The sequence below is a fragment of the Aplidium turbinatum genome, chromosome 8 (assembly GCF_918807975.1).
Source record: "Aplidium turbinatum chromosome 8, kaAplTurb1.1, whole genome shotgun sequence".
Taxonomy (NCBI): Eukaryota; Metazoa; Chordata; class Ascidiacea; order Aplousobranchia; family Polyclinidae; genus Aplidium; species Aplidium turbinatum.
Window position 1 is genome coordinate 10,270,193 of NC_137479.1, and position 19,047 is coordinate 10,289,239.

General features: G+C 38.2%; 1 protein-coding gene across 1 annotated transcript; it reads right to left on the bottom strand.

Annotated features, from left to right (window-relative positions):
- Positions 1-1,746: 1,746 nt before the first annotated feature.
- On the bottom strand, positions 1,747-16,741 carry LOC145775817 (protein TIPIN homolog). The gene is made up of 8 exons (XM_082587191.1): positions 16,620-16,741; positions 13,167-13,266; positions 9,368-9,443; positions 5,450-5,572; positions 5,195-5,267; positions 3,711-3,803; positions 3,392-3,456; positions 1,747-2,902 (listed from the first exon to the last, which is right to left on the bottom strand). Exons 1-8 carry the CDS (start codon positions 16,723-16,725, stop codon positions 2,792-2,794), a joined length of 747 nt encoding a protein of 248 aa, XP_082443317.1. The 5' UTR covers positions 16,726-16,741; the 3' UTR covers positions 1,747-2,791.
- Positions 16,742-19,047: the final 2,306 nt, after the last annotated feature.

Sequence of the window (19,047 nt, forward strand, 5' to 3'; positions counted from 1 at the left end):
GTTATGAAAAGGCTTGAATAGTTTGTGGGTACTTGATAAGTAGCCTAGCAGAAATTATAAACCAAAATAAGAATAAGAAAAGCAATCAACTTCCTTTGAAGCTACTCGAAACAAAAGCATTTCAGAAATATCTCAAAATTAGTCAGATTTTGCTGTGACGCGACATCTCTTGGATTTGGTTTCGAGCTTCTTAGTTAAAAATTTTGATTGGCTTGTAAGTCCAAACATAGGCTCTCCTTTTGTTCTTTAGGTCAAAATTCAGATGAAATATATCAAAACGCAGATAATGTCATTTGCTTCAAACTTAAAAATATATAATTGCAGGTCATGTTCATCAAACGTTTAGCTTAGTGTGATTTGTTGTTTATGCCTTCCATATCAAAAAAGCACAACACCGGCCTAAAAAAACATAATTAAAAAACAACGAAGCTGCAACGATTGTGAATCGACAAATTTCAACAAAAGCTTCACTTGGGTAGCACATGTTTTGATAATTAGCCTATATCTACCAGGACTAAGATATATTCAAAAGAGTCCACCTTGGAAAGCAGTAAATACGAGCTTTCATGATTTAATTAGCTATTGATTATCGAGCTTCTGTAGTATCATTTTTAAACAGTCAAAAAACATTAGACAGACTAAAATGAGTGGCAAGGGGGTGATTAACACGGCCTTCTGTATAAAAGCACATTTTTGAGAAGTAAAAAAAAGGCTTGGGAAGCTACAAAGATACCAAATCACAACTGTAATAGATATCACTATCGACGCAAATCGTTTGGGAAGATGAACTAGGTCAACAAACTTGGTTAAACTGAGTTTATGCAACATCGAACTCCTGTCATCGACAGCCTAAAGCCTGGCTGTCATGGTAATTTGAATGTGGTGCTATAGCAACTTCACAAATCCCCATGAAACCTTTAGCATTTCTGCAAAAGGAATACATATTAAGAACTTGAATAAACAGTAGGCCTATAGAACGTGAACGTTGTTAATGCCTTAAGGGGCGAGCATGTCTCCTTTACCTTGGTTTGGGCAATGGTCAAGTCACGAAACCAAATTTACAACCATATAAAAAGACATAAGATAATACTGTTATGAGAGGTCGCACACGCAAAAGCCACAGACGGCTAAACCAATTCTGAACAAACATAAGTAAGTCAGCGATATTTTACAATTATCTCCCTTTTTTTAACCCAGAACCAGAGATGTACGTATACGCCGCAAATTCTACGCCGTAGACTTGTTGTTTACGCTAACGCTTGCGGCCACAGTTTTTTGGATAGTTGTCGCTTGAGGCTACGCCGTAAAGTTTTCGCGGTTTTTTAGCGCATAGCGTCAACGCATACAAAAGTATGCGTTGACGCTATTTTTATTGTTTTGGCTGTTGCTTGTATTTTTTTTATCAAACTTTCCAAATTTTGAATAAGTTGAAAGAATGTTTTCAATGGGCAAAGACATATTGAAACCAAAACGCAGCAAAATGTCAGATGCTGGTATTTCTTCGTGGAAATTCAAAATAAAACTTGTTTGTTTCAAGTGGTTTATACCGTGTGAATGTTTGGTACCTTGCTAACAACATGAGTTTACGCTAGTGTATGCGCTGACGCCGCCAACTTTTTTTACAAGTTGCGTTGACGCATACGGCGTATGCTTTTTCGAACGTTTGCGTTTACGCCGACAGCGTCAATATTTTTTGTATGCGCGTACATCACTGCCCAGAACCAACTTTTTGTTTTTGGCTCATTCGCTATTCAGAACAAGTCTTTATTGCGCAATACAATTCAAAACGCAGTGGACAAAAACAGCATAATTGCAGAAAAATACCGGAGCTAAACTTGCAAGATACCACAATGAAACTGACATGATCTGCACGTAGGGTTACTTAGTTAACATTCCCCAATTGAAGACAGTCACATCAAACAAGGCATTTCTTTGTGCTCAGTGGAGTGCTTTCACCTTGCACGAAAGTAATGTCTGTTTATACACATCACGCGAATACAACTAGCGTAACACACCAATCATAAGCAATGTGCTATTCCTATTCCAGGTGTAGGCTAATGAATTTGGTTTCTTGACAATAACATATAAACACACATTTATTAAATTAGTAGAGAATGAGTAAAACACCGGACAGGGCTTATGATTGCTGTGGTCAACCCGGTAAGTATAAAAATATTTCCTAATTAATAGTCTGGCTTACTTGACTGTGTGGGATCGCGCAACTACGACTTTCTTTTATGTAGGATGACAAAATGATCCTCCCATCTTTCCGAGAAGTTACGTTTGAAAGGTGGCAGCTCAATGTGACTGTTAAAGGAGTTTTACAAGCTCACGATCCCAGGATGCTCGATGCAGTTTCAATTCATATTCTTCCAACCGAAGACAGGTTCAATACAACTCCAAAACCCTTGCAAATGTATTTGCTTTGCCAAATAAGGTTTTACTTGTGGCCTAGTTTGTTGCAACACAGTCGAGTGCAGGAACAAAACTTCAGTTTCAAAGTGTTAGATTAGTCTGCTTTGTACTTATCCAAACTTAGTGCAAGAGTATTGGACTTAAAAATATGAAATACAAAACAGAGATTTTACCACAAAATTACTTGCAACGAGTGTAACAAGTCTAACAACCGTTGAATAAACGACAAGAAATATCTTGGTCCATGTTGTTCACAACACCATCTGATTCACACAGTGGAAAATGGATTGTACGCAGCTTGTTTCTTCCATGATTGCTGGTTCCCATGAAGGACTGTTCCACTCCATCAAAAGAGGCTGCCGCTCCTCCTAACCCATCACGTGCTTTCATTAATTGTGTCTTCAACACTAACAGCGATAGCTGGAAGGGTAGTGTCGTCACATCTGGGTAATTGTGATATCGCGTCATCAACTGTCTGGTCTATTTGCTGAAATAAAAACCTTGAAATTGCGAAACCTGTTTGTTAAATATATCAATCGATATTGTGAGAAAAGCACACTGCGCATATGAAAATCTATTATGTTTTATTTATTAATTTTTAGAGAAAGTTTTTTAAAGAAGTTAGGCATCAGCCAGCCCATGTCAGCTATCATTGCGTGGTGATTAAAAAACAAACTGAAAAACTGTTAAAAACTTCTACAAAAATAATAATGTGTCCCTTCCATACGAGCCAACTCGTGGCTGGCTACATCTACGAGTCACGGTAGACTATACCAATTTTAAACCTTTTACATTTACAGGGGGGCGACCAAACGGCTGAATGAACATAATATACTCCACTTTTCTTAAAAGATTAATTTATTTACCTCTTTGCGGTTGGTCAGACTGATATTGGTAAAAACTCATAATTGTGAGACCAAACCTGCTCATCGATATTTGATCACTTCATGTCAAACAAACGTAAAATCAACCTTACTTTTAAAAAAGAACTCTCTTCTTTCTGTGTTGGTGTAGGCGAGATTGGGGATGGCCGGTTGGGCACTGCAAAGAAGATCGATTTCGCTCAAACTTAACCATATTTTACGTCGCATTACGATCGTTTTGCGATGTTAAAAATGAGAGTTGCTGAAACTGTAAATTCCAGAGTGCTTCAGTTTTTTTGACACTTCATTTTTAATTTGCAACTGATGGTAATACTGTATAAACCGGTTGAGAAAAGTATCCGGTAATTATATAGGCTATTCCAAGATGACATATAATGGTTTAAATGTTTTACACAATATACGGTATATTACCGGAAGTAAAAACATCCACCATAGAGTCAGGGTGGTCATTGTCTTCTGGGTTAAATCCATCTTCAGCGTCTGACTTATCGCTTATTGCACCATCTGCAAAGTACACGCTGCAAGTGATAGCCAATCATTCTATGTATCGCGACAATGTTTTTTCAAACAAGTTAATCAAAAATTTGCTGAAATTGCACAAAAACATATTTTCTCGCATTTCAGAAACCAACTATGTTATATTAAGCATAAGATTATGAACACGGCCTGCGACCTGCGTAGGCCAATATGTAACATCATGCCGTATAAGTACGTACCGTACGTTAAAATAACACTTCGATAATTAGCCAAATATGTCTGTTAAACCTGTTTCATGATCAAAACATTTTTGGCCACTTTGCAATGTAAAGCGACAAACTTTTAAAACACAATGCACTAGGGAAGGGTAATGCGCAATGATCGGTTAAATGTTAAAAGGTGAGTGAGGAGCTGATTGTGATCAGAAGTTCTCGTATTATGCGGAAACAGTGAGCAATTAAATGAGTGTGAATGGAGCGCGAACAAACCAATGCTCGGATAGGTAACAGGCCTTAAAACTCGTGTTTTTTTTTCCGGCAGCCATCGTGGCCTACCGAGAGCTCCTTCTCGGCGGCCAAATCTGCGTGCTTGGAGGCCAAAATACAATAACGATAGCACAAGTAAATAGCATTAAACTTGCAACAATGCTAAAATGATCACTTAGCGTTGTTGAAGTCTGGGCGACGTCCTGCAATAGAATCGTTGTACCACGCATTGAATGCTTTATCGGGATTGTAATCCGGTATTGCGGGACCATCTAACGACCCTAAATGGTTTTAACTGCTCGCAGCTCAGTAAATTGTTTCAACTGCATACCGCCTTTCATAAAACCTGACCATTTATTCCGTTATGATGTCACCATTGAGGGTGTGAAGTCACTAACCCACAGCGTTCTCAAGTATGAAGACACGTGTTTTACCCACGGATGTCAACTAACCTAGTTCTCCTTTTTAACAACGATTCAATGTCCGACAACATTGAATCGATATAAAAACGACAATATTGCCAGCCGATGTAAATTAGCACTTCGGATTAACACTACGTTAAAATAAACATCGGGACTTGCAAACAAGACTTACAGCGCTGGTGATCGCAGCTGAATATATTCAATACAACAGTAGTGACTATGATGCGCTGACCTAATTCTGCGTCACTCTTTGATGCTACATATTTTCGACCTTTAATCCACGATCATTCTATTGCGAAATTAAATAATTGGCTAGAAGAAACCGGCGGCCAAACTTGGCCGACAGAGAAAGTTACACAGGCGGTCATTCAAGCACTACTTAGCGGCCATGGCTGCCGGCTGCTTTAAGGCTTGGGTTTATTTGAAAAAGTTCCCAATGAACAATACGGCATATGTGAATCAGATTCTGAATAAACATGCCACGATTGATATTATACACATATTGGTCTACCTCTTGTTATAACAGTACTTTGGTTTTCTTCATCCATCAAAGGCATTCCCATGCGTAATTTCTTCAGACATGTCTAAAAACCAACTGGAATATTTTATTATTGTAACGATCATGCCGCTAAAAGCGAAACTCAATCTATTCCATTATTATTGTAACATTCGACATACACATTTAGGCAAAACCCTTGATAGATACTTTTGAAACGATATTACTCTCACTGATATAAATAGTTTTATTTTGAAATCAATAGCTTACTTGTATTTCTTTCTTATGACCAAGAGTTTCTATTTTCTCCAAGCAATCATCAAATGTGAGCTTAGGGTAGAGTCGGTGTGCCCAATGCTCAAAATTGGACATTACCAACTCAAGATCTTCAGCCTGCAACGATTTTGTAAATTAAATATATTTATTATCGCCTATCAGTAATTGTTGAAATTGTTCTTGAAAACTTAAATGATACGCAGGCTAGGAAATATAGCAAATATCGTTGACGTAAAACCAAATGGTGTTATGTCCAAAATCATCAAACTGAGATAAACGCAAAAAAACATTTATTTTTTTGAATATTTTAGATATCTCAATTAGATAGCCCATTACACTGCCAGGATTGGATTTGATGTGGTGCTTTTGAAAGAGCATGGCATTGTTTGCAATCATGTAGTCATCTGCAAATGGAGTTTTGTAGCCTATTTCAACAATTTGTGTTATGGTGAAGAGCTGGTGCCTTCACACAGAAATATATTGTATGGTAGAATATCACTTCGTAAGTGTAATCCTCGGCAGATTGCAATAGTTATGCTTTGTTTTGCATTGGATAAATGATATAGTGATATTACTTTTACAGTGTTTAAATTACACTAGCCAACAAAAAAATTTTTTTTCGAGTGCCGAAGATAATTTAACGGTTTCTGGGCAATTTTTGCCTCTGAATTTAAAATTAACATCTGTTTCTTTCAATTGGCTCCAGTTTTTGAGATATCAATATTTTCAAATTTTGGCTAGAGAAAATTAGCTAAGTTTAACGTTTGCTAAGTTTTAAAGTGAAACTTGGTGACCAAGATAGGCCATGGGCACCTCATATTGTCTGCAAAGCATGTGTAGAAAGCCTGAGAAAGTAAACTAAAGGTACACTTCAAAATTTTAATTTTGGTGTACCAATGGTTCGGAGAGAACCAAAAAGCCATTTCAATGACTGCTACGGTACTTCTGTTTGGTAGACATACAGCACAGGGGTTTATTCATCACAAGAAAAGCAGTTCGAATTACCCAGATTTAGAATCTGCTCAATGACCTGCTCCTCACTGCGAGGAAGTGCATGGCCATTGGCCATGGAGTATAATGAGTTTCATGAAGAGGTAGAAAGTTCTGCAAGTAACAGCGGTGGAAGTGTGTTTGAAAGTAGTTCAGCTATTCCAGAGACATTCAGACAGGGAGGAGCTGAGTGATCTCATCAGGGATCTTAGCCTATCCAAAGAAGCAGCAGAAATGTTGGCATGTCGACTTAAAGACAAAAACTGTCTTGGAATCGGAGCTTCTATAACATTTTACCACGCTAGAGAAAAAGAATTGCTTCCATATTTTTTCCAACAAGATGAATTTGTTTACTGCAAAGACATCAAAAGGCTTCTGCTGAAAATGGAAGTACCACAATATAGAGCTCAAGAGTGGCGTTTGTTCATAGACAGTAAGACACTTCGAAAAAAAGTGTCAACTGCCTTGCTGTACTAGCTTCTTATCAAGGAGAAACGCAGCTTCTATCAATACCTAAATTGCCATCTGGGACAAGTGAAGTTTTTAGTGTCAATACCATTTCACAATTGACAAAGAAAAAACTGTTTGATAAGTTATATTAAATGTCGCTTTGTATCAGCTAAGGTCTTAATGTAGCAATAGGTTTTCTGTCACTCTACCACAAGTGTAACTTGAGCAAGAAGCAAACCATGAGCGCAGGAATATCAGTATAGTGACTGTCAACCAGACTGGTCATTAACCACCTGACCAGAAAAGGAAGGATTAACAATAACATGAATGCACGATGATACACCAGTTATCATACCATATTAATTCAGGTGCACTGCACAAGTTATTTTCACACGAATGTTGTTTGGCAATTCAAATATGTTACAATTCTATAGAAAGGACTGAATCTTTTGCATTTTTTTTTTGAATTTGCATCATGACCTGAATGGAAAATTGAACATAGATCCTTGGTACGATTCCATAATAAGGGGGTTATGTCCATAATTTATGGTAGCATTAGACATAAACCTATTTATACTATCAAGCTAGAAAAGGGCTATGTCCACAGAATTGCACATAGCCCAGTTTTGCTTTCAAAGTATGCGAGACATTTGGGAGTATGTCCATAGCTACACCTTGAATTTGATTACATACAAGGCTGAAACCCGGAGTGCTGGAAAGAGCTATGTTCAAAAACCGAGAAACTGCAATAAAACAAAAAAAACCTAAAAGTGTACATAACCCGGTTTGGCTTTACCTCAACGATATATACAATCGCCAAAAAAATACAACATATTATCCATATCTTTGGAGTAGGTTCAGATCAGCAAAAGTGGTCGCATCAACAACAAAACAATACAAAAATAAAGCTGTGAAAAAATTTGACTACATCTATTAAAACTCCAACTGAAAACCGGCACTGGACAATAAAATGTAGTACCGGACCGGTGCTTCGAAAACATGCTTGAAATATTTCAGTAAGTACAACACAAGCCTTCTGACAAAGAAAGATTGAAAAAATGGAAACAGTTGGATGTCTGTTTCATTATTATAAGAAAACTAAGATTGACCAATCAGCTACATGCATTTCCTTTATGTAAAACTTCTTTATAATTATAAACAATTGAACACCCTGACAACTAATATTCATAGTTACCAGAGGTGGGCACCCGCTACTTTTAAAGTAGCGCGCTACCCGCTACCTGGGCCAAAGTAGCGCGCGCTACCGCTACCCGCTACCAATTTACAAAAGTAGCGCGCTACCCGCTACCGCTAATCGGGCCAAAGTAGCGCGCGCTACCGCTACTTCTTCCGCTACTTTTGTCTAAAATGACACTAGGAAACACTCAAGTCCCTAGTGACGCAAAAATGACCTTGAAAACGAATGTTATCACTCGTTTACGCTGTCATTTTAACGTCGTTATAGAAAACACATTCTAAGGGAAATTTATTGTTACGCATCTTTCAAAAACACGAGCATTTCAAAATGAGAGTCACTAAGTCCTGCCCGCTTTGGCTTAAGCACATCTTTTCCAACAGAAAAAAGTCTCTCCATCGCAGCACTGGAAAGAATGGGGGTGTTGTATTCAATGAACAGATGTTTTAACTCGGTATTCGAAAAGCTCAAGGACTTGCTCTTGTCCGAAAAAAAGGCGTCCACAATAATTGTCGCTTCCTTCTGCACCGACGTTTCACGGGATGGCGCAAACACTCCAAAAAATACATCCTCGGAGTCATGACTGGTGTTGGTGTCACTCTTCTCGGTATCAACCTGGCTTGATGTCTCCCGCAACAGTCGAATTACATCTGTCTTGACTTTTTCTCGCAGTGCGTCAGCATCATCCGTGGAAACGTAGTGCAGAAATTGTAGCCACGACGTCTTAAAGGAGGGATGAAGACATGATGCCATAACGCATTTCATGTTGTTGAAGCACTTGTTGAATCATTTCTTCACCCCTTCAAGGACTTTTACTTTCAACTCCTCACAGGTCACAAGATCCCTGATCTCGGTCAACTTCTTTCCACAAATTGTGATGGTTAGAAGCAAGACTCCGTAATATGCCTTGAACTCGCCCTGGAAAATGTCTAAAGCCTGGCAGATAGGCTTCATCACACGGAGATATTCGCCGAAGAAGTTGACGTCAGCTAGAAAAGACCGAAACTTTGCAACCAAGCCGATTATATAGCTGCTTGACCACGCCAGTATTGCAAAAAAAACAAGCATTTTTTTCAATTTAAATTAAAAAGTAGCGGGTAGCGGGAGTGCGACTGAAAAAAAGTAGCGCCTCTCCCGCTACCGCTACTTTGGAATAAAAATAACGCCGCTACTGCAGCCGCTACTCCAACTAAAAAGTAGCGCCGCTACCGCTACTTTTACCAAAAAAGTAGCGCCGCTACAAAAGTAGCGCGCTACTGCCCACCTCTGATAGTTACCTCATGCCCTTTTCCTTTCAGCTTCACATCTTTAAAATAACCAGGAACTGCAGGTATGCCCCGTGTACTCAAAAGCCTAAACAAAGCTACGTGATTCAATCAAATAAAAACTTACCGGTATGCTGAATTAGCCAATTTTAAACTTAATTCAATTTTAAACTTTTTAAATTATTTCAGTTTTAAACTTTCAATTTAGTTCAGTTTTAAACTTTCAATTTTTTTATTCAATAAATGTTGCAAGAAATAGAAACTGATTTCAGTTCAATAAATTGCACAAAAGTTAACACATCATGGCTGACAAATGTTACAGATAACGTTGTAAAATTCAAGCTTCTTATTTGATATTTGCTAGCATTTCCATTTTTATGTGCTAACCCAGGGGCGTCCAACCCGTGGCCCGCGAGAAAGTTCTGAGTGGCCCGCGTAATATTTTTCGAAATGACTTATATTATATAATCCACTCAATAGCCAACGTAATTTATGGCGAACTTACATTCCGATAAATTGGCATTTATTGTTTGCTTTCTTTCTTTATTACTCTATAATCCCTAGTGCAAGGGGTGCGCAACTGTTCAACTTAATTTTATTGTATCACAATGCACATTGTTACGCATTACATTTTCCACATTGTTACGTCCACACTTTTCCACACAATAGTACTGGTGCTTCAAGAGGCAGTCAATCAGCAATATTTCTTGCTTTTAGCGAGAGAAGTTCAAAACTTTCTATTGCTAGAATTTTACAAAAAAAATTGTTTCTTAAGAAAAAGATCAGAGGATTCATAGATTGGCAGTTTTCGTGACATCATTATTCGGCAGCACTTACTTGTGCGAGCAAGTTTTTTTGTGGATGAACCTAGGGACAGCTGGACAATACATTACAGGACGCTCAACTCCGCTGTTCCGGCAACATCAGAAGGGTCAATTGCCAATTTGACATTTTTTACGCTTTGCTGCTGGCTTGCTTTCAACTAAAAACCTTAAACCACTTTAAAACCAACTTCACTCTTCTTATTATAACCCATAAAATGTACAAACACATTTCTAAGATTAGAATTGGGTGTGAGGGTTTTATATAGAAATTATCAGACAGTCATTTTTAAGATTACAAATTAGCAGTAAATACTCAAGTGGCCCGCGCAACCATTCGTAAACTACATGTGGCCCTTTGGCCAAAAAGGTTGGACACCCCTGTGCTAACCCAATCCTTTATGGATATTTCCTTTGATAGCCAAGATCATTTGTAGAATACGTGAATAAAAAGTGTTCTACTGAATGCGAGTGAAATCAGGAAGTAAAATCGGCTATGTTGCAATGATAAATGCCATGGTGCAATGGAACTGTTCCAAGCGCCCTTCTGACTGGGTGTCGATGAAAAAGTTGAGATCCAGGCTTAGCATCCATCAGATTGAAGATGACGTTTACAAGATAGAGAAAGCTGCATTGGTACAAGCACATGCAATACATGGAAGAAGTTTGGTGGCAAATAAAAATTTATTTTTTTATGCTCATGAGAATAACCTAGTAGCTATTGTAGGTTCTCTGTAGCCTGGTTTTTTTTCGGTCATTTATCGGTCATTGACCGATTTTTTGGCAAAATGTCCGAAAAAAATATAGTCAATTCGGTCAAAATGTCCGAAAAAATATGTACGCACGCAAATCGATTTCAGTGATTGCAAAGAAGCTTCTTGCGCCACTCTACGATTTTTTGTCAATTGGAAATACAAGAAGACGTAGACTTAGTGTTTGAACGTTGATCCGATGTCTTATTGTATGTGATAACGTAAATACAGAAGTAACATTTCCTAAACGTGACTGACGTGGTGCTTTCAAGTGTGACGCAATGTTGCGTTGCCTTGGAAAGGTCAAACCGCTTGGTAGAGATTGATCGGTCTGTTCTGTCAATCGGGAAAATTTCTCAGCATGTTGCATATTATGTATATTATCAATTTTTGAGCTGGTGGTCAATCCTTTCGAAATGTTATTGACCAGACCTCGATAAACAATGAAGTATCCCTTTGTACGTTGATCCAATGTCTCATTGCTTGTGATAAACGCAAACATGAAAATAACACACTCAAAGACTTCAACTTTCTAGAAATGCCACTGTGTTTTCAAATCTTTCCCTCGAGTCGTGGAAAAAATTGATCTGTCAGTCGGGAAATTATCCCAGCATATTGCATAATGTTGTTAACTTTGGAGCTGGTGATAACCTCTGTGAAATGTTTGACTCCACATGGATAGATAATGATTTTGTGTGATGGTTTTTGCAACGTCGTACTCCATTGAGTAGACGCAAAAAACCCTACAAAAAGATAACTGTTTGTAACTTTTTAATGAGCAGGTGAGAAATCATTTCAATTTAGCTGGAATTTTTTCGTTTTCGGTAAGTATTGAGTAGCCTCGGGGGCATATCCTCAATGGAAGCAAGGGAAGCCTCAAACCCTGTCAAAATTGAAAAAAGAGAAGATGATATTTTTCAGTAAAACGATTTCGTAATTTCTTAACCTGAATACGAATTAAAACAGCTTCCAACTCAGGCCTCGACACTGAAGGCGGCCATCGCGAACACGGTCGCGATTAACTAACAAAAACCGACATTTGTCCGCTAGGTCTCGCACTTCCGTCGGCCGCATTTGTCCGCCATGAAGTTCCGAAAAAATTTTACGCAAGCGGTTTTGTGAATAAAGTACTTTGACACTTATAACCACAAAGGATTAGAAAGCAGTCAAAGCACCCGATAAATCACAATACACACTGTCTGTGCTTGAATTGTTAACATTATTGATTGCGAACCAGGTGACAATTGGCGGAAAGTTTTAACAATAGCTACGAAGCGTGGCATAGATTGGCCAAGTTTGGCAGCTATTGCTAATGCTTTGCTGACTTTTAATGCAGAGAACGCAACCGTACAACATGGATTCAGTTTGCTTTCTCGGCTGCGAACTCCAACAAGAAATTGCTTGCGTTGTTCAACTGCAGATAAACTTATGCGTTTGAGGTTAAATGCTGCATCATACAAAACATTCAATTATGACGTGGCATACGCGCACCGGCACAGTAACGCGAAGCCAGTACGCTACAACGTGAGCGGTGAAATTGTTGAGGAGTTAATTATTCACTTTGTAATTGCGAACCATTAGAGCGTAACGTGTTTTTTTATTTGGTCATTCTTACTTGTTTTTATTCCTTTCCGTTGTATTGTATTTTTGTTTTGCGTTATTTTTGAACGTGTGTTAGTCACGGTGTTAGTGTGCAATAAAAGATGGCTGCGGCCGGGTGTTGCAAGGTTGAGTTTTGCTGATGAACGTTGAAGAAACGTTTGTCTGTTCTAACTTTTCTCAGAGAAAACACGACAATGTTTCTCAGCGAAACTTAATGTTGTAGCTAGTCAGGAAGTGCAATTTTTTTTGTATCAGCTACTTGAAAGGAAGTATATTCATCAGAAAAAATGACCAAAATGAATAAAAAATGACCGAATTTTTTCAGGTCATTTCGGACCAATGACCGAAAAGTCTCAGCGAAAAAAAAAAACAGCGTAGGTCACTTTTGCGTTTTTTACGTCGCTTTTTATGTTTAGTACTGTTGTGTAGCTTGGAATGCAATCGAGTGATCACTGATCAGTCACGTTTTTGCCGCCGGAACATCGGTATCTACAATAGCCTTACGTCCAGTTTGGGTTGTCCTTCTGCTGTATGCGGGATGACACCAATCAGGATGTGTCATGCTTGGAATGCTGTAAGCAATGCGCTTGTAAATCTAGATTGCAGGCAAACAACCAACAAGTTTTGCAATCTCACCTTTTCACATCAAGTTTAGGTCCTCTGTTTATAGATTTTCTTTTTTTAGTTGCCATTGGAGCATCTTCCAACTCAGCCAATGCTGCAGCGTTATCATTTTCTGAAAATATATTTTAACAAATAAACCTTTGCAGCTTTACACAAAACACACCAACAGAAAAAATAGGTTCAGACTATGACGACCAAAAACACAGACATTGCCAACATGCAAACCAATAATAGTGATTGCAGGCAGATGTACCTAACTATGATATTGAATGCCAAGCTAACCGCACTTCATACCTTGTTGAAATGATAGTTTTGAGGATTCAAATTGCCAAGTGTGATCACTGAATTTCAAACCACTGCAAAACTCCTAATATTACGTTAATGAGACTTTTTTCCTTGTTACCAGTGTTGAAAGATGCTTTTCGGACTTTCAGCACAAATCCCAAAATCTAGTTCATTGTTTTTATGATAACAACAACAACACAAAAGTTTTTATGATAACAACAACAAGAAAGTGGGTGTGGACTGTGGATGTCATGCTAAATGTATGATAGTTTTAGTAAATAATAATAATAATGGTGTTGCAAGCACAGCAGTGCTTTTTCACCTTCATAACTTACGTAGCAATATTAAATAAATAAAAAAAAACGAAATAGAATACCAACAAGGAAGTCATAAACAAGAGACAAAACACCAAGAAAAACGAGTCAATACTACCTAGATGATACATATCTTATTAAAGGCACAGCATAACACTAAAATCAAACAAAAAATACCTGGGGCTGGAGACACCATATAAGATAGAATATAACTGTCAGTAGAGATAGGTATACAATACATCATACAATAATGGGCTACATACGTTATATACTGTACAAGTTACAAGATGTACTGAATGTCAACATTAGTGGAGGCGGCCAGTACTTGCAAAATATGACTACCCAATTGGGTCAAATTTAACTTCTCTATTTCGCCAGTGGTGATCCAGTCTTGCTTTGAAGCTGTTTAAACTAGGTGCTGTGGCAATTTGCTCGGGTAACTTATTCCATTCATTTACGATCCGATTCGGAAAAAAATTTCTTCGCTTTGTTGTTTTGAAGGTACTGACTTTTAATTTAAATTTGTGACCTCGAGTGTTGTGGACACCTTCATGTAAGGAAAAAATTTCTTTTTCATTAACATCATAAAAATTTTGAAGATACTTGAAAGTTTGAATCATGTCATTTCGGAGTCTTCTAAATGTTAGTGTTGGTAGGTCTAGTCTTTTTAGTCTTTCATCGTAAGGCAGGTCATGGAGACATGGGACAAGTTTTGTTGCTCGGCGCTGCACACTTTCTAAAGATACAATGTTGTATTTGAGGTATGGGTGCCAAATGGTGTTGTTGTATTCTAGTTTGGGTCGTATTAATGTTTTGAACAGGATAAGAAACATCTTTATATCGAGAAATGTAAATGATCTCTTGATTAATCCAACAAGCCTGTTTGCACCAGATACTACCGATTGAATGTGGGTGTTGAAGGTTAAATTGTTGTCAAAAATCACTCCAAGGTCTTTTTCATTCTCAATGCATTTGAGGACTGTAGATGTTCCACTGGTATTTTTAAATTTATAATCAAAGCTGGGTGTGTGCTTCCCAATAGACATTGTGGTGCACTTTTTTGGATGAAATTTCAATTTCCATTTCTTTCCCCATGCAACAAGTTTATCTAAATCGCATTGCAAGGACAGGCAGTCATTTATGGACTTAACATTTTTATAGATTTTTGTGTCATCTGCAAACATCTTCACAGTGGTTTTCATGTCATTTGGCAGATCATTAATGTAGCACAGAAATAAAATGGGTCCGAGAACACTCCCTTGGGGAACACCACTCTTTACTGGAGTCCAAGTGAAGAATGCACCTTTAATTGTGACTCTTTGTTGTCTCTCTTGCAGGAAGTTTTCAATCCAATGCAGGAGTGATGCTTCTACACCATATGCTTTCAATTTTGCTACTAATCTCTTGTGTGGGACAGTATCAAATGCTTTCATAATATCAACAAATACACAATGCACACCTGAACCAGAATCTATCGCTCTTGTCCAATCATCTAGGACTTCAATATGTTGAGTCAAGCACGATCTTTGACCCCTGAAGCCATGCTGATCCTTTGAGAAAAGATCATTTGCCTGCATGTGTTGTACTAAATGGTTCCTGACAGAAGTTTCCAAGAGTTTGCATACAATGGGGGTAAGACTGATCGGTCGATAATTAAGAGCAGAGTGCCGGTTTCCTTTTTTGAAGACAGCAGTGACATTTGCTTCTTTCCATGTTGTTGGTAACTTTGATGTTGCAAGAGATCGGTTGAAGATTTTTTGCAGTGGATATTTAATTTCTGAATGAGCCTCTTTTAACAATCTTGGATGGATTTCATCCGGTCCCATAGCCTTGTTACTGTCAAGAGACAGTAATAACTTGTCGACATCTTCAACAGATTGGTGGAGTTTCTCCATGGGCGCAGGAACAGGAACACATACTGGTTGTGGGATTTTATCATCTTCTTCTCGTGTGAATACAGATGCAAAAGCACTGTTTAGAGCATTAGCAATTTCAGTATCGTCAGTTGCTCTTCCATCTGGTGTGTCAATTTCCGAAACTTTTTCTTGATGACTCGTCATACTCTTGACATGTTTCCAGAATGCTTTTGGATTTTCCTGCATGTTCACAACCAGGTTCTTTTCAATGTTTTTTACAGAATTTCGTATGAGACTTGTACACTGATTTCTAATTTGACTGTATTTCCGAAATTCTTCTCTGCTTCCAGTGCTTTTCCAGATTCTGTATTGTTTTCGTTTTTCTTTTACTTTCTTCAGAATGGCACTGTTCATCCATTTACACTCATATTGGGGATGATTGAGGACCTGTGATTTTGGGATAAAACTATTTCTTGCTTCCAAGATTTTGTTTTTAAATTTCTCCCACATTTCTTCGACATCCCGGCTATCTTCGAGCAGTAGATCCCACTTGACCTTCTTGAGCAGAAATAATACTTTAGTACATTTCAAGCTAACTGAGTGGTGACTGCAAAATAACTGAAAATATATAATTATTGTGGGTACACCATACCATAATTATTGTGGGTACAAACTATTCCATCCCTAAAACACTTTGTACATACCGTACCCAATATTCATACCTTGAAAAAACTCGAGATAAAAAATAAAGTATCGCCCAAGTCGCTAATCAGAGTTTTGGCAAACATTTTTCAATTTTGTTGGAAAGACATGGGTTAGGTGCATGTTAGTTCTAATTGTTTAATTTAATCTTTTCAGGAGATAAATTCGGGGGATGAAAGGTTCAGGGAGAAAATAGTTGTCATCCATTATTGCTGCAATTGTGCTAATGCTTTCATCCACAGTGCAATAAAAACCCCACAAATATAATATGTATGGCACCGTAAATAGTCATTTATTAAGTTTCATACCTTCAGCAACAGCTTCTGCTGCATCGAGTCCATTATTATTAGTTTCACAGTTCATTGGGAGATCATCGGCAAAGAGATTATTAATTTCATCTTCCATACTTATCATAGTTGATGGCCTAATAAATGAAACCAACTAATACCTCTAAAAAAAGTAGGAGCTGGTGAACAAGTCATCGCCCTACTCACAAATGCATACGAAAAATGTCAAAGATTGAAATCGAACAAGACATAGAATCCCTTACAAGACTGCCAAGTCAGTCTGCACCCAGTCGTTTTTTTCAAAATTTAACTACCTTCATTTCTTCAATAAAAATATAACAATTCTAAGTACCGTAAATAGAACAAAGCTTAAAAACCCGAAAAAAAATTTCAGCTCCTATAGCCTACTGTAACCATACAGGTCTAAGCTATATCATATATTATATAGTTATTATATAAATGCAAATTTTTTACAGCTCGCTAAGATTACAACTAAGCTGGTCGCTGGACACAGTTGACTGACTAAAAGTACTACCGGTATGTAAATGACTTACTTTACTGCTCAAAAAAATAAATATATAGATTGAGGCCTTCAATGATTTGTTTACATATATTTCTATGTTGTTTTGACTAGAACCTTCCGGGTGCAACCTAGTTCGTACCCTGAACACTTCGGACCCTCAGTTCGTACCCTGAAAAGATCGAGAGAAAAAATTAAAAAAAGCCGAAGTCACTGATTGCAGTTTAATAGCACAAAGCCGAAGTCGCTGATCGGAGTTTCCACAAACAAACTCGAGGGTTAGGGTTAACGGAAAACGCGGTTAGCGGAAACTGCGGAAAAAATATTTGCAGAAACTGCGATCAGCGAGAGTTAGAGAGCATAGATTACTCGATGGTTAGAATTAGGGTTAGGGCAGTGGTTCCCAACCGGGGAGGAATTCCTCCCCAGGGAGGAATTTCATGAGTTCAGGGGAGGAACTTCAGTTATTGCCCGTTCGTGTGCAAGAGCTACCTTTAATAAGTTAATAGCTGTTTATTTGCTAATAAATTTCATACAAATATTACCCTAAAAGTGTTTCCAGAAAGCGCTATAATCCATTATTTTAGTGTAATTTTGCAAAATTTTTCCGGGGGAGCATTCCCCCGGACCCCCCTAGAATACGCGTGCCTTTGGCACGCTCTAACCCCCCACCACTTTTATTGCTTCCCTTGCTTAACCCACCAGGATACGCCACTGCACATGAGGTAGCGATGTCTTTAATCAAACACTTTGTCGTTCTCTTCAATCCATCAAATATTTGGTCCCCAACAAAAAAACATTTCTAGCTACGCCACTGGCCAACACGCCACTGGCCAACACCGCACTAAAAAACCTTCACATACCTTGGGTTCCGCTCGCGCAGAATGAGGATGATCGACACGATGGTTTTGAGAAAGCCAAACCAAAAACTGGCTTATCCGGTAATTTTTATAGACCGCCGGCTGTGCGGTCCCTGATCCCGTTTTTACTTCCGATCGGAATGAGGAAAGAGTCTTAGAACCCTAACATAATGGTGTCTATTACAATCTGGGGGAATTGTAGAGAAACCATTTTAATTAAAATTCTAGGGTTTCTAAAATTTAGGACTCCCTTTTTTGTTTTTAGTAATATGGGGAGGAATGAATAGTTCCAAAATAGGCAAAGGGAGGAACGCAACAAAAAAGGTTGGGAACCACTGGGTTAGGGTAAGCCGAAACTGCAGTTAGCAAAAACTGCAAAAAAATGTTTGCGGAAACTGCGATCAGCGAGGGTTAGGGTTAGAGCATAGATTGCTCTATAGTTAGGGTTAGGGATGGGCAATTCAGAATAATTCACTATTCCAGAATTATTCCGGAATACTAAACCGAATCCAGAATCGAATCCAGAATACCGAATCCTATTAACTTCCAAACTCCAGCAACACAAAAAGTAAAAAATTTCAGACACAAAAGCTACACAATCGAAGTAAATGTTTGTTGCAATGCAACACATTAAGGCATTCTAAATGACTTCCAGTCCATGGCGATGTTCCAGCCAAACGGGAGCAATGTTGCCAGATAATGGAAGCCGCTTGGCAACAAAAAGTATCTAAAATTTCACCAGATATTTAAAACACCCTACACAGGCGGGGGCCAGGGGTGCCTCGCCCCCCCTGGCAAAATCCCAACATTCTCGAGCAACAGCTACAATTATAATGATTTTGCCCAAAAAATTTTTGGCCCCCCCCTAAAAAAAAGTTGGCCCCCCTTGCTCTATGGTCTGGCTACGGCCCAGACCGTAAATAAAGCAATTTTCGCTTAAATACAAATACTTTTTAAGAAAAAATTGATTAGGGGAAAATTTCATCAAAAAGTTATCTCTAAATTTCACCAGAATTTTTTAATTTGATATTCTATTTCCCCATCTGGCAACGCTGAACCGGAGCGCAGC

Coding starts and splice junctions, on each gene's coding strand:
- LOC145775817 (XM_082587191.1), bottom strand. CDS start 16,725: ATGATAAGTATGGAAGATGAAATTAATAATCTCTTTGCCGATGATCTC. Junction 9,444..13,166: donor CCTAAACTTGATGTGAAAAG/GTGAGATTGCAA, acceptor AGCTTTGTTTAG/GCTTTTGAGTACACGGGGCA. Junction 5,573..9,367: donor TGAAAGGAAAAGGGCATGAG/GTAACTATCAGA, acceptor AAATCGTTGCAG/GCTGAAGATCTTGAGTTGGT.